A 14,809-nucleotide genomic window follows, 5' to 3' on the forward strand; every position below is an offset into this window, starting at 1 on the left:
CGTCCATTGGTTAATAGTCTCCATTGGAGAAACTTTTGTCCCGTCAGCGCTCGGTCGATCTTCAAAAGAATAATGCGTACGTCGGTGACTTTGTTTCTTTTTCAGAGCCACTCATTTCTGATTCGCCCATTTCATTGCTCTCTGGTTGATCTTGAGTCTACTTATAAGGCATTAGTTTGTCTAAACAAGAAACAGTGCGAATAAGTATGGCCAAAGAGCGATTAATAATTCCTGCAAATATATATAAATATATAAAAGGTAAACAGTATATGTAGATATAAGAAAATGGTTTGTCATACGTACTGTCAATTGCTCAACTATTTCATTAGATCCGTACGACACATACATAATGCGAAATATATCTTGCGACAGTGTGGTCGTATAGTCTTACATTATATTTTATATTCACATTTATGAACCTCCATTGCGAATTGTAATTCACACACATTCGCATTATAACTCGAGTGTCGTGCGAATTGTTTATATACGCGATTACCGGGCGAAGGTGAAATACAGCCTGAGCATGTATAAAGGAAAATAATAGCCAAGACTCAGATGATGTACACCAATACCTCACTTTGCGTCGTGGTTACGTTCCAAAAAAACACGACGCAAATTGAAACGCCGCAAAGTGAATTAAGATTTTCTATAGCAAACCATGTTAAGATCGGAGATAGGTTACAGGGTCACGAAAATACTATTTTTTAAAAAGAAAATTGAACAAGGTAAACATCAACAAAAATACGATTAATCACGTAAACTAATTTTAAGTGCTTTCTTATTGTAAAGTTTGTTTTTGATCGCAAAGAAAATAACTTTTTGATTATGGGCCCTCATCAATGGCGCGTTTGGAATGCATGTAGCTTAAAGTTGAAGTATGTAGGGGTTAAGAGGATCCGGATTTTATTTTATTTGATCACTGTAGAATGTTTTTAGTAGATAACAATAGAAATTAAAAATGTGTAAGTCCATATTGTCAAGATGAGAAAACATTAACAGGAGATTGCTAAACGAAAAGCTACCAATTTGAAAACAAGCGTAACTAGTTTGTTTTATGGTAGAAATAAATCCATCTGTAAATATAACAAGAAGGAAATAGGTTTGCGCAATTGATTCCTTCTCAAACTTGAGTCGAAATTCGTAAGCACATGAACTTCGTGATCAAACAACGTGACCCATCAATTCAACGCTTTGTCGATAGAGACACGACTTCCTTTTTCGTGGTAAGACTGTCGAAATTTTCTTAAGAGATATAGTAAAACTGTCAATAAGTATAGTAGTACCAACTGCAGTACCACGCCTTAGATATAGTTTTAACGAGACGTGAGGAAATATCTCTTTCCATCTGTTAATGCTCGTGGCAGCGGCGCATGTACCCTTTTTCTTGCCCCCTCCCCTCCCACCTCGCGGCGCGTTCCTAAGGCGCGTTACAGCGGTTACAGTAACACTGTAGTAAAATTAATTCCAGAAAGTTTATTTACTGGTTGATTGTATTAATAATGTAATACATTACACACAAATAACTTTTGTACGTACATTACAATACTAGTAATAATAACATTATATTATCACAGTGACCGAGGATTAAGACTTGTGATCATATGTCACGGGTTCCTGTGATACAATCTCATATAATTCAAGCTTTGTGCATTAATTATAAAGGATTGCCCCTGCTTACAAATAATATTCGAAAGGATTGGGCAGAAGCGTCCTCTGCGCACCAATACCACACTGCGATCGCAAACCCCGCCAGCCATACGTGGCGATTAAGATATATCCCCCCAATAGATATACAATGGTTTATGGTACACGAAAGGACAGACATTTTAATTTACATTGTGTATGATAAAAAATCGTTAAGCATATCTTCACTATTCTATTCAGCGATTCATTTATAATGTATGAAGCGTCTTCATTGATTTTTTGGTAGGAATACCACTGCAGCTCAAAAGGCATTTCCAGCTATCGCAGTTTTTAACCAGCTACTTTCAAAAACGGAACAAAGTTCCATAAGGACTATATTACCGACCAGATACTTTTGACTCAATCGAGCCTTTTGTGCTACCCGTTACAAACTAAAGGAAACCTCTTAAGTTAACTGATCCTTCCGCTCCGTGAACTCAACTCAGATGAAGCTGTTAAAGCCTTCAGGCTAACAGCACCTACATCAACAGAGAATAAGTATAAGAAACCTCATGAAACGAAAAAAATTAAAAATTAATATATATAACCTCATGAAACGACTGCTAGCGCCATCTGTTGATGTAAATGTGATAAAAGTTTGTTTCCTTGACATATGTGATGGTACTTAGGCTTGACAAATTTCACGGCTAGTGACGACCCTCTGACCGGAACAGGGTAATTCTTACGCACTGCTGCTTTGCAGTGTCGTGTAATTAAGTCTTGAAAACATCGGATGTTTTGTTCGCTGTAGCTTGATCGTGAGACGCGGGTTCAATTCTAGAATTCCGGAGATAACGAATTAGCTCTAACAAATTCGTAAGATATGTGATGTCCAATAGTCCGCTTGATTAATATTAATTTTGGCATGTACTTATCTGTTAGAAAAACGATTGTGTGGCAGTAATGATAATAAACATGACCTATGCATTTCTTAGACTTTTTTTTTCTTATAGAATACTTACAAATTTTAGCTAATTACAATCGATCACCAGCTGTTAAATTTATACCAAATTACCAAAGTATGATAAACATCGTACAAAGTAACACAGTGTGCACATTAGATCTGATTATAAAAATTTACATTGCGACTGTGTTCCAACCAGAATAGTGTATCAACTCTACCGTTTTGACAATCAACTGTCACTTATTTCATTTTAAACGATTTTATTTAGTTCGACCCGTACGGAATTTGTTTATTTGGGTCAAAATTTGAAATTGAAATTTAAGCACCTTCCCGTTGTCAGATAGATCTGAAATTTGGTACACACATTTAATTTAGATAACAATACAATATAATAAAATCAATAACATTATAAATCTAAAATTGCCGCCGATACAAAATCGCGGATTACATATTTTTCCTTAACCCCCTCAATATGGGTATCAAATGAAAGGGCTACACTAGTAAAACACGATGATTATGTCAAAATTTAAAATTCAAGATGGACGCCGTTTCAATATAGCGGACTAGGTACATATTTTTCCACAACCACCACAATATGGCTATCAAAAAACGGTTTAACTTTAAAGTTTTTTAAATGTATTTATTTACGAGTAACAATCAATGCGCTTCTTAAAATAACACCTGTCTACATTTATACTCGAAGCTATGCCACCATTTTAGTTCTATCAAAAGCAAATATATTTTTTGTGAACCTTTACTTTTATATTGTGGCCTCCATAATTTTTGAACGCCTTATTTATGCTTTCTTGTCGACATTCGACCACCAGCTCGCTTGACGGAAAGCGACAATGTGATCGAAAATGAAGCAAGTAGACTCAATAGATATATCCGTTCACCCCGACCCTGAAGAAAACAGGATTATAAATCTCAGGATGTGCGGAACATAAACGTTTAGTTGAAAAGCTTATTACGCCTCCAAGGAAATTCCAAAAAAAGGCCTATACAAATCCCTGGCGAGTCTCCTGTGGACACCCGGACTACTTTGGAAACTAATGGTATAATGTACTACATTACAATATACTGCTTGGTAAAATCTCTATCAGTGTATCTAGACGGCCTTGCTAGAGAGCCACCGTCAGCTACCGTCTGTTTTTATTGGACAAAGGTGAACGCGTGTAAAAGCGAATGTATGCAGAGATAATGTAAGACGATTAGTGGTATAGAGTGCAAAGCGTTGTACAATCGACTGCCATGCAATATTGCATCTCGAATTACGTTCCCGACTCAAGACAGAAGCTCGGAGCGGGTACTGTACTATATAAAAAATATGTGAGTCAAAAATTAAATTAAAACTTTTTATTAAAATCAAATTTTGTAATTAAAATTATAATGGCAGCCAGTAACAAGATCTTTTATAGCATTTTTTTATATAAAAACCCACGTTTTTGAGTGTCTCGTTCACCTTCCCTTGTGCAAGGACGTTCTTCTACTTCTTCCTTCCCTTTTCCTTTTATTTGGGGTCGGGTCTTCTTATCTATTTGCACCAGGCCACTCTATCCTGGGTTGTCTCTGCATCAAGTTGAAGAGTTTCCAGTTCCTTTTCGATATTAGACCACCACGTAGCTTTTGGGCGCACTCTCCCTCTTGGGAATTCTAGGAGGCTTAAGGCAGTTTTTACCACGTTTTCACTTGTGCAAGGACGTTACTTGGGTAAAATGAGTTTTTAAGTTTTAATTTTATTTTTATCCTACATTCTCTTTCGTTCGTCACATTATGTTTTATTCATTCCTTTTACGCTTCTCATGATGTGAAGCGTATGTCATTGTTCGCTTGTAGACCTTCTTTCATCTACATTCCTAGATCACAGTTTTTTTACATTAATTATCACTGATTATTTTTTATCACAGACTCTTTATATTTATTTAGAATTCTTTTGATATTTTACTATTTGGCATCTAAAATATTTTGTCGATATTATAATTGTGTTTGAAAACTAAACCACGAGTTGTACCTGACATATATGTAATGACATAGTCATATACATATATGTCGACGCCGTGGCGATCTTTGGGGAAGGCTTTAGTGGAGGCCTATACCTTGCAATTGGCGTCTATCGGTCAATATGTTGATCAAAAATAATAATTTTATTAAAATTACAGTTTCCCGTGTCAAAACAGTCAGTTTACCTGAGGATACTGATGCATTTGACTAGAACTTTCTAGATTCTTGTTACCTTCGCTTACAGAGTAGGAGGATTCAAATACACTTATACAATCCATCATTGTAAATAATGCAAAGTGAATATTATTATAAATCTATAGGTATGTTGCCATATCATAATAATACAAGCGTATAAAATAAAATAAATCATTTAAGTCGATCGCTTTCCGCTTATGTGTTGCGTCGACGGGCACGTCAATCGATCCGAGCGACGTTTCCTCACGGTGCGACACGGCGTGGACAATGCAGTGCGTTATCGCATTACCGGAGTACGACAGTGAAAGCCAAACTCTCGATCTGAAAAACAAATTCATTGCCCGCGTGTTATGTATCTACGACTTATACATGATTTCTACCTATGGTCTGACTCATCACTATATCTCTAAAACCATATGACTTGGAGACTTGAAATTTGGAAGAAATATTCCTTTTGTTAAGTAGAAATCAGCTAAGAAAGTATTTTATTATATTCTACCCTTAAGAGGTTTAAAAGCATTCAAATATTTTTGCCGTTGATATATAATTTTATAGCGACCTTTATTTATGTTACTAGTGTCATAAATATGTATTATAAATTATTATATAATAATTAAAACTACTACACATTTTTAGATTACATACCGATCTTTGTATAACAGTGTAAATTTTGTATGTTTATTTATTTTGCTTATATATTATAAAAAGATTGTAAGGCCCTGTCCCATAAATACGATAGAGGAGACCTAAAGGCCCTCAATGGGGGCAATCGTTTAAATAAACAAAAAGGATGGTATAATCGGTGCTTCAGTACTACCTCGCAGTATTAACACAGTTACAACTAGAACTATGATAATGTAGTATATTTAATCAATACTGACAAACCAATATATATCTATTTAAAACTGTAAAGTAAATTAAAAATGCAATAAATTTATTCGTCGTCGTTACAGCCCATAGTCGCCCACTGCTGGGCATAGACTCGCAGTGTGGTATTATAATACTCAGAGGACGTTGCTGCCCATCCTCTGGATTTTTTTTGTGAAATGTAACAGTCCTATGTAATTAAAGCACAAAGTTTCAATTATATAGGTTGTGTAGCGGGAAACGAATCCTCGACCTATAATCGCAAGTCTTGACCTCCACTGCTAGGTTACTATTGCTCTATGATATAAGTATAGATAGTTAATATTTAAATATGCTATGATATCATTATCACTAGTAATTTTTCTACAAATCATTTACTCTACTTATAGGATCTTGAAAATTACGACGTTTCGATCAAACATATGCGCAGCTAACCAGGTATAGGTAAAATATAAATAATTTTTAATTAATTTTAATTATTATCAAAAGAATAGTATATTATTAAGGAGAGGCCTACGCCAAAAGGGTCACTTATTTTAATTAAAAACATATATAATATTAAAAAAAAAAACAAATTCTACGAGTATACTAGTATCTTTAATGACATTAATTATAAGATATACATTTATGATTTTATGATGTATTAGTAGAAGTAATGGAGATTTTTATTTTATTTTTATTTATATTATTTAAAGCCATTGGCGGCATTTTTTAGGAATCAAAAGCGACCTACGAACGTAAGTCTCAGTGCTCTACAACGGGCTACACCTGGAACGTAATTGTGAAAAAAAATACTTACATATTTATTTATATACATACAAATAAAAAATACTTACATATTTATATATATATATATATATATATATATATATATATACATATATATAATAACCCATTGCTAGCTACAACATTTTCCCTACCTTTTATCGATATTAAAACGATCGGAAAATGTTTGTACACCTATCCCCCGATGTACACGGTATATTTACACGTTTTCGCTTTTACACGGTTTTCGCAAAAAATTTGAATCAATTGTTGATAACCGATTTTATTACCATGTCTCGTAATGTAAATATTTCTGCTTCAAACATCGAATCGGCATGAAAGTGAATTCGAACCTTCGATCCCGAAAAAAAGAATAAGAGTAATTTCGGACAGTGATAAAGAAGAATAAAACACCTTTGGGTTTATTTTTTGTTCTTCTGTTGAATGTATTGTAATTAAATAAAAATTTTCCGTAATATATTAAATATTTTAACTTGTCAATGCATTTTATTTTTATTTTTGTTTACACTTAAAAATATTGAAAAAAATCACAACTGTTAAATAGCAAAATTATGCTTTTTCTGCAAGCTTTTCAATTTACACGGTTTTGACTTGAAAATTTTTAATTTTCTATTTACACGTTTTTCTCAGGAACGTATCTACCGTGTAAATCGGGGGATAGGTGTACTAATCAGGTAGACAGTGTGAATGACGTTTTATTGCAACAATTTAATTAAATATTTACACACGGACTATGTTCCTATTCCACAATTGGAACAATCGTTTTGAAATCTAAGTAAGCCGCCAATGACATAATTTTCCCAGGTATCAATTACAACGAACATAAAGTCAGTAGTAGCGTCCTTAGCGAGGAACTCAACACTTACCTAGAGGTTGTCATAAAGACCTATTCACATTGTCAACACACGCGCGATTATAACGCAACCAACATTTATTCATGTATTCATGATATGTCCACCTAAGGACCCTTTACACTGACTTGTATACGTGAGAGTCCAATAACGTCATTGAGTTTAAAGTAAAGTTAAAAGTATTCCTAACGCATCCTGGTCAGCAAAAAACCCGCAACAAATTCAGTCGAAATTTTTATCATACAATGTTCTTAACGCAGCAGATCCAAATAGTTCCTTTACATCAGGGTTTCTTAACTATTTTTGTTTATAAATTAAACCCTTTTTAGTACTCACTTTTATTGTAGAACCCCTGATATGTCCCAATAATACGCAACAAAAATAATAATTAGTAATAGTAGTAATTTTAAATTAAAACAAAAGATCCTTGAAACATCTAAAATTTACATTATATATATAATGAACTTAATATTTTTAAGTGTCAGGCATCAAGTGATTTTTATGTCCGGATATTCGCAGTACGATCAACAAAGAAATGAGCTCGGGAATTACCGGTATGGGGATCTCCTGTATTTATACCGGGGCGGCTGCTTTTAAATACTAAAAAAATCCTAACAGTGCCGTTAAAATTCGCGTCGTTAGACTGTCGTATTCGCAACAACTGTCCGGATTACTGAGCATAATTTAATTGTGACGTTAAAGTTTTATTAATTTTTTATGTTTCTTCCTTGACTTATAAAAGTAAGTGATGCGGAACCCGTGAGTAATATCAACGGAACCCTGAGATTTAAAAAACGCTGCCGAGACTCTTGAACTTTACTATCTTAAAGGACATGGTTGGCTAAAGGCCATGGATCCTCGCACCCTCAAAGCTGCTTTACACTATAATAGTTGTAATGATATCGATATCTCCACGAGGACTGGCATTGCACCACTTCGTTTACATCATAATTAAATTTTAAAAATATATTTATACATATAATATACAAATTAATTATATTTTTTAATCAATATGTATGTCTGTGAAGTTATTTCAATGCACGTGTGAAAAGGGCTTTACGTTTTAAGAGCGTCTTAATAACGGACCGACGAACTGAGCTTTTTTATTAAGTGTTGTATTTGTCAAGCGATAGGATTACGTTGCTTTCAAAATGATTCCACTGGGTTTAAATAGTATAAACTAAAATAATATAAAATAGTCTGTATTTCTACTACAACTATCTAACTAGTTATTTATTTCTTATAATTTATGTTACAAAAGATATGGAATTTGTTTTTTATCACTTTGTATCCTTTTAAAAAAAACTATTTAGTGGTTAGAAAATTTAAATTTCCTAACAATGACGTTATAAATGAAATAAGTGATTTTTATATATTATACATTTAGCCTCCATGTCGTAGGCCCCTCCTGAATTATACAGTACGCTTGTAATAACAATTAAAATAAATAACTATATGCTTTATTTTATTTAAAAAGAAAAGTTGTCATTATAATAAATATTTGCATAAGCATTTGTTCAGTGTCCAACACTGCTTCGCACATCTTTGATGAAATCTTAGTCTGGGACGGAGACTTGCGATTGTAGATCGCGGATTCGATTCCCTGTATACAATCTTATATAATTAATACTTTGTGAATTAATGATATAGGATTGCCACTTCTTGTAAACAAATTTCCAAGATTGCAGCAAGGTTCTTTGTGTGTCATAAGACAACTGCAATCGTCAAAGCAAAGTGCAAAGTGTGGCGAATAATATGTACCACTTCCCTCCATTGATATCTTTGAGAGAGGCCTTTACCTTGAGAGAGCATCTATGGTCTGAAACGAGATACATCATTGCAACATTGTTCTGTATTCTAACCTGATTATTTTCTTTATTCCACAACTAGCAGTTAATTAAATGTAACAGTTCACATTTAAATCTGTGCTTAGTTAATAAAAATTTTCTCGAAGAACTAATGCAATATGATATGCCATATAATAATGCATGTGCCAAATAATATTTCAACTTTTAACAAACAGACGCTGAAAATTACCTGCCTTTCTTATGCCCGGGAGTTTTTAATGACAATTTCATATATCTTATCATATATTTTTGATCACAGTGTGTTTGTGTATATATATATGTATGTATATATATATATATATACATATATATATATGTATATATATATATATATATATATATATATATATATATATATATATATATATGGATATAGTATAATAAGCGAATTCTCCGTCTCCTTTTAACATTTATTTTCTAGCACTTACTTGAACTAAAGAAAAAGCAAATATTATCTGAACACAAGTAAATATAAAACTTAATTAGAAATAGACTTCAAATGCAAAACTATATCAAGAATACCATTACATATTCAAGATGAAATAATATTTCGCAAGACTGGTTTATTCAGCTATGTATATGTATGGTTAAGTATATTACGAAATAATCTGGACTTACGAATATGTCCAAGCAAGAACTGCATATCGCAATCCTCTGGCAATAAAACCAACCAGCTACGCCGTAGAGATCATAAAACCGAACAACTGACCTTCGCTCTACGCAACGAAGCCTTTTTTTAATCATGTCATTTAAAATGGACAAGATAATCTGTATTTTGAGCTTTTTAAGCTTCTATCAGAAACTATTTTCATCTAAAGCTGACTGAAAGCTTTGCCCGAGAATCCTTAGCAAAGTTTACCAGCTTCGATCATGCTCATGGATAGTCCATTGATCACATAGATGACTCAAACCCGCAACTTACAACTTAGACTCATTCATTTACAACTCATTTTCAAAACGCACGTCGAAAATTAATAATTATTTTATTATTAAATTTACTTCACAATACGATGTATAATTAAATCCATAATTATTATGAATTACACCAATACCTCGCTTTTGCGTCGTTTCGTTTTGCGTTTTTTTCGAAGTTGCGTCGCTATCACTTTGTTTCTAATTGCAGCATGCCATCAAAACTCGGGGATTCCCTTTCTAACTAAAAATCAACGAATTTTGAATACTGTTTTATTTTCACTTTATTTTGCTAATTTTAAGAGTTCACTTTCAATTACGTAGTGTGTGGTAATGTAGTGTGTTGTAATTTTTTTATATAGAATAATAAATTTATATACATATTTACGTGTTGTTTCTAGTTACAAAAAACGTAAATATTATTCCAATTTATTTATTGGCAGAGTTGTATTATTTTTGTTTTTAAATGTTTACTTTGTTCAATTTTCTTTCTAAAAAGAAGTATTTTTGTGACCCTGGAACCTATCTTCGATCTTTACATGGTTTGCTATAGAAAATCTTAATTCACTTTGTGGCGTTTCAATTTGCGTCGTGTTTTTTCAGAACGTAACCACGACGCAAAATGAATTAATCTTTTGACCTCGATTCTTTTGTAGTGATGTCATGTTTATTTACATCACCTTCACCTTATGATTATAGCAAAAAACTTACATGCACGACTTATAGATGAACGCGAATTAATATTAAAAAAACAACTCTATATCGCATCCTTGATAATGCTCTTTATCGGACAATACTTCAATTAGCTAGGAGCTACAATAAGCTGTGCTTCATCATTAATGGCTTAAGGAAACTTGCACCAATTCATCATTTTTATGCTAAACAGCACTAATAAATTACTGTGTAGCATTTGTACAAGTGCTAATCACCTCTTATGGTATGTAAGGTAGTAAAACGTCAGCCTTATTGATCTAAGACACGTGTTATCATCATTCTAGCAATAGGGCGTCCACCGCTGGACATTGACTGCTATGTTGTAATGTTGCATATTAACGTTCGATATGTCCAAATTAAATTTTTGACAAAAAAATATAACCACCAGAAATTTCAGACAACCTATAATACAGTACAAAATATTTGAACACTGGCACGGTACATCTCAAGTGGCGTGGGATCGTGGAAGAGTGCTTTCGGTTCAGCGGACCTTTGTTTTTATAACAAACATTCCAATGCGCCTGCGCGCCAGCCAAAAGAGTGTAGATCCATTGGCCGGGAGAAAAACCCTGGCGTCGGTTGCGTTCACCAGCTGTGTGACATCTCACGCGCCGGGGCTAATTAGAATTTAAATTATAAATTCTCGTCTCTGTCCTTCAACTTTATTCTAGAAGCATCTTTAAAATCACGCCACAATCCTTATATCGCCTCGCAACGCAAAGGGGTGCAAGTTTTATAGTTAAAATAACCTTCAATCGTTGAGGTTGAATCGAACACATCCTGTCTACTACTGGCGCTCTTTGCTCTGACCTGTTGCCGCCTAACCAGTCCCGGAATATGTGCGGCTGCTTATCATCACCATCAGGAGAGTACTGAGCTGTGGTGTAAAATCGGACCAGGCCTTCTGGCCACAGCCCTTTTTAATTAAAAATATTTTTAATGGAATCAGGCGTTACCTTGCGGAACTACATCCTAAGTAAGAAAAGGACCAATATTTAGCCACTTCCGCACATGCAGTGGTAGTCGTGCAACAAAGTGCACCGCCCGCCAGCCCGCTCATAAATGCATATGCGGCAAATAATGCGAATTACACAACTGCCACCGCTAATTCACTCAACACGTGTTTCAGTCCTTCACGGGGCATCTTCAGGAGTTATGTTACACCGATTAGTGCCAAACATAGAGTAAAAATATTTTTCTTCTGTTGCCGAGTTCGCTGTTTTCTTTTACCTTCACCATTTACAGCAGAAACGGTACAATTTATTGCTTCTGCTACTTGGTTTTTCCGCAGCGCACTGTACCTCGTACCAAAAGTGTTACGCAGTTAAATCACTATTTAAAAATTATTATTTAATAATGATTCCTCAACGCAGTACTAGAGATTACTCTTCACGAGTAACTTAGTTATTTATTTACAGGTCTCCACTCTGATCTATCGATCACGTCGCTTGACGGAGAAGAAGGAGAGACGCTACGTAGAGGGGCTCTGGCAGCAGCCTGTGCTGATGCCGTAGCTGCTTACGCTACCTTAGAAGGCTCGAGGGTCAGGGACTCCATCGCAGCGCACGCCAGGAGAGCGCTTGAGAGGGAAAGGCAGATCGACGAGAAGAATGAGATAATAGCAGACCTATCTTCTAAGGTAAGAAATACATTCATTTTATAAATTTTTTATAACAAGCATTACATCGTTTTTGTTTAAATGGCGCCCGTTTTTTTTTTTTGATGCATGTACATTACAATTTCGGATCAAATAATGTATTTTAGTTTCGTATATTTATAAAGCATTATTACTTTACTAATACTAATATTTGACATAAGCTTAGTTGTAACTTTTTTTTTAAATTAATAATTATTAAAAAATTTAAAGTTTATTAAACAACAATACCAGATTTTTGTATGATAGTGTAAACTATTCTTTAAATTAAAATAAAGCATATAAGTAAATTTTTCTAAGGACATTTATGAAAATGATTATAAAAAAACGTCAAAGTTCGTTGTGTGTTCTTGTGGTTATGAATTTTAAGTCTAGTTTTAAAATTATAGGTATTAGGCTGCCTAAATTTGACTAGTTTCTTTCGAATTGCGCACTTTCTTCTACGTAAACACTTTTGAAAAAATTGCAAATTATAAACCATCCGTTGCATGTGAAGCTATCAAACGTGATAATTTTTATATTCGACCTGTCAATAGGTAAATTAGTAAATGCACCCGGTATTTACACCCGAATTAAAACAACAAAACGATTTCTTTTAATTTAGCAGGAAAATATAAGATTAAGACATAAAATGGAACATATCGCTTGCTATAGATTAAAACTGCTTAAAATTTTTTTATGAGATTTCTATTTTTAAATTTGTTTTCGTCCGGAATAGAATAATAAGTGTGAGTTCACGTATGAATGCTTCGTAGTACTTATCTTTTTTTTTTGTAAATCATTCTCGCGCGTCCAAATTGAAATTCGAACGCGGATTTGAATTCGAACGCTGTCAGTGATATGACAGCTGTCATTGCATTTGGATTAAGTTGGGATCTCGCCTTTCGCTAATAAGACTTAAAGAAAAATAAATAAAATCATCTGACTGACTGTATAAAACATTGTATTTAATACTTGTGTGTAAATTTTAAAATTCGAAATTTATTGATTATTAGGCGGAACGAAGTTTGTTGAGTCAGCTAATTCATAGTCTGTTCAGGTCACGTCCAGGTGAACTGCACGTGATTCCGCTCTCTTTAATTTATATATTTGCAATGGACTTCAACTGGCTGACATAATGATAAAAAACATATACCATGCTTTACGTGTATTTCTAGGCTGGATAGGATTCCATACTAATTATAAATAGGCTATGATACAGCTGTTGTTTTGAGGCTTGCACACCGTCATTGAAAATGTCGTAAACTAAAAGTCAAAACGTCTTTACATTGTAATAATTGAGATTGTCATTATTATCCCAGCCATTGGAAGTCCACTACTGGGTGAAGGCCTCCCCAACAGACTTCCAATATGAACAGAAAAATGGTGTTGATTAGTGTCAAATTTAGTTTCATTAAGCGAGTAAGTTATTCTCGAAAGCAACTAACTAACTTTTAACTTAACTATTTATGCTTACTATCCCAATGACAAAAAATTACTTAATAAATTGAATAAATATGATTTTTTAACTTTAAGTCAAATATTTTACATGTAATAATAACTTAATTTTGAAGCAGCATGTATTAAGGGGATCGGAAACTAATGTCGTTTCTATCGACATATTTAACACAAAAACCGATTGATTTTTATGGCATTGAAAATATGTATACTAGATGGCGAAGGGTTGTTGATAACGAATGTGAATATATTATTGAACATAAATAAAAATTAGTTAAAAATGTAGTCGTGTGAATTTAATTTAAGAAAACGACATTTCTTTCCGTACCCTCTAATATATATAAAGTTTAAAAAAATGAATATAACAAAAGAACGTGTTTACGTGTCAAAAGCGAAGCGACCGTCGCACCCAAGTGAAGTACCGTTCGCTGCGGCGGCAAATCGATTTAGTATCGATTTCATTTTTACGAACAATTTACGGTTTTCGACGTCAACTAAAAAGGTAACTGTTGTGGGAGATTTGATCGTAATCTTGTAAATAACACGGTAGTATATTGGATTTATTGATGGCAAGTTAGCGGTGATAGGTGATAGAATAAGACAATACTGTGTTCCGATTCACATAATATTCCAGCTAGAGATTGGTGCAATTAAATTAATGAAGATAGGTGAATTCATGATATCTGTATGAGAAGGAATCATAAATGAGGAGATGATCTCAGTGAATCGGCAAGTTGAAATGGCAGTAGAAAGGCACACAGCAAAACAACGGATGACCGTGGGGTCCTTGAGGATCTGGAGGGGAGACGACGTACCAGTAGTCTGGGATGTCCATCCACAAGAAGGACAGATGATCTTGTTAAGATCAACTGAAGACGCTGTAATCTTCCAACAGATAATTTAGTAAATCTCGAACGGAGGTGTATGTCCAACAGTGGACATCTTATAGCTGAAATAA

The 14,809-nt window shown here is 33.9% G+C and overlaps 1 protein-coding gene across 1 annotated transcript in view; it reads left to right on the forward strand.

The window, feature by feature from the left end:
- Positions 1 to 14,809, forward strand: part of LOC137924037 (bicaudal D-related protein homolog) — a 135,156-nt gene that overhangs the window by 107,289 nt on the left and 13,058 nt on the right. The window contains exon 6 of the mRNA XM_068767339.1: positions 12,179 to 12,399. Within this exon, the coding sequence (XP_068623440.1) occupies positions 12,179 to 12,399 (221 nt within the window). The remainder of the gene's footprint in view (positions 1 to 12,178; positions 12,400 to 14,809) is intronic.

Source organism: Battus philenor, unplaced genomic scaffold (assembly GCF_028537555.1).
Source record: "Battus philenor isolate CCGP_79_NKW_IND1 unplaced genomic scaffold, ilBatPhil1.0.hap1 SCAF_23, whole genome shotgun sequence".
NCBI lineage: Eukaryota > Metazoa > Arthropoda > Insecta > Lepidoptera > Papilionidae > Battus > Battus philenor.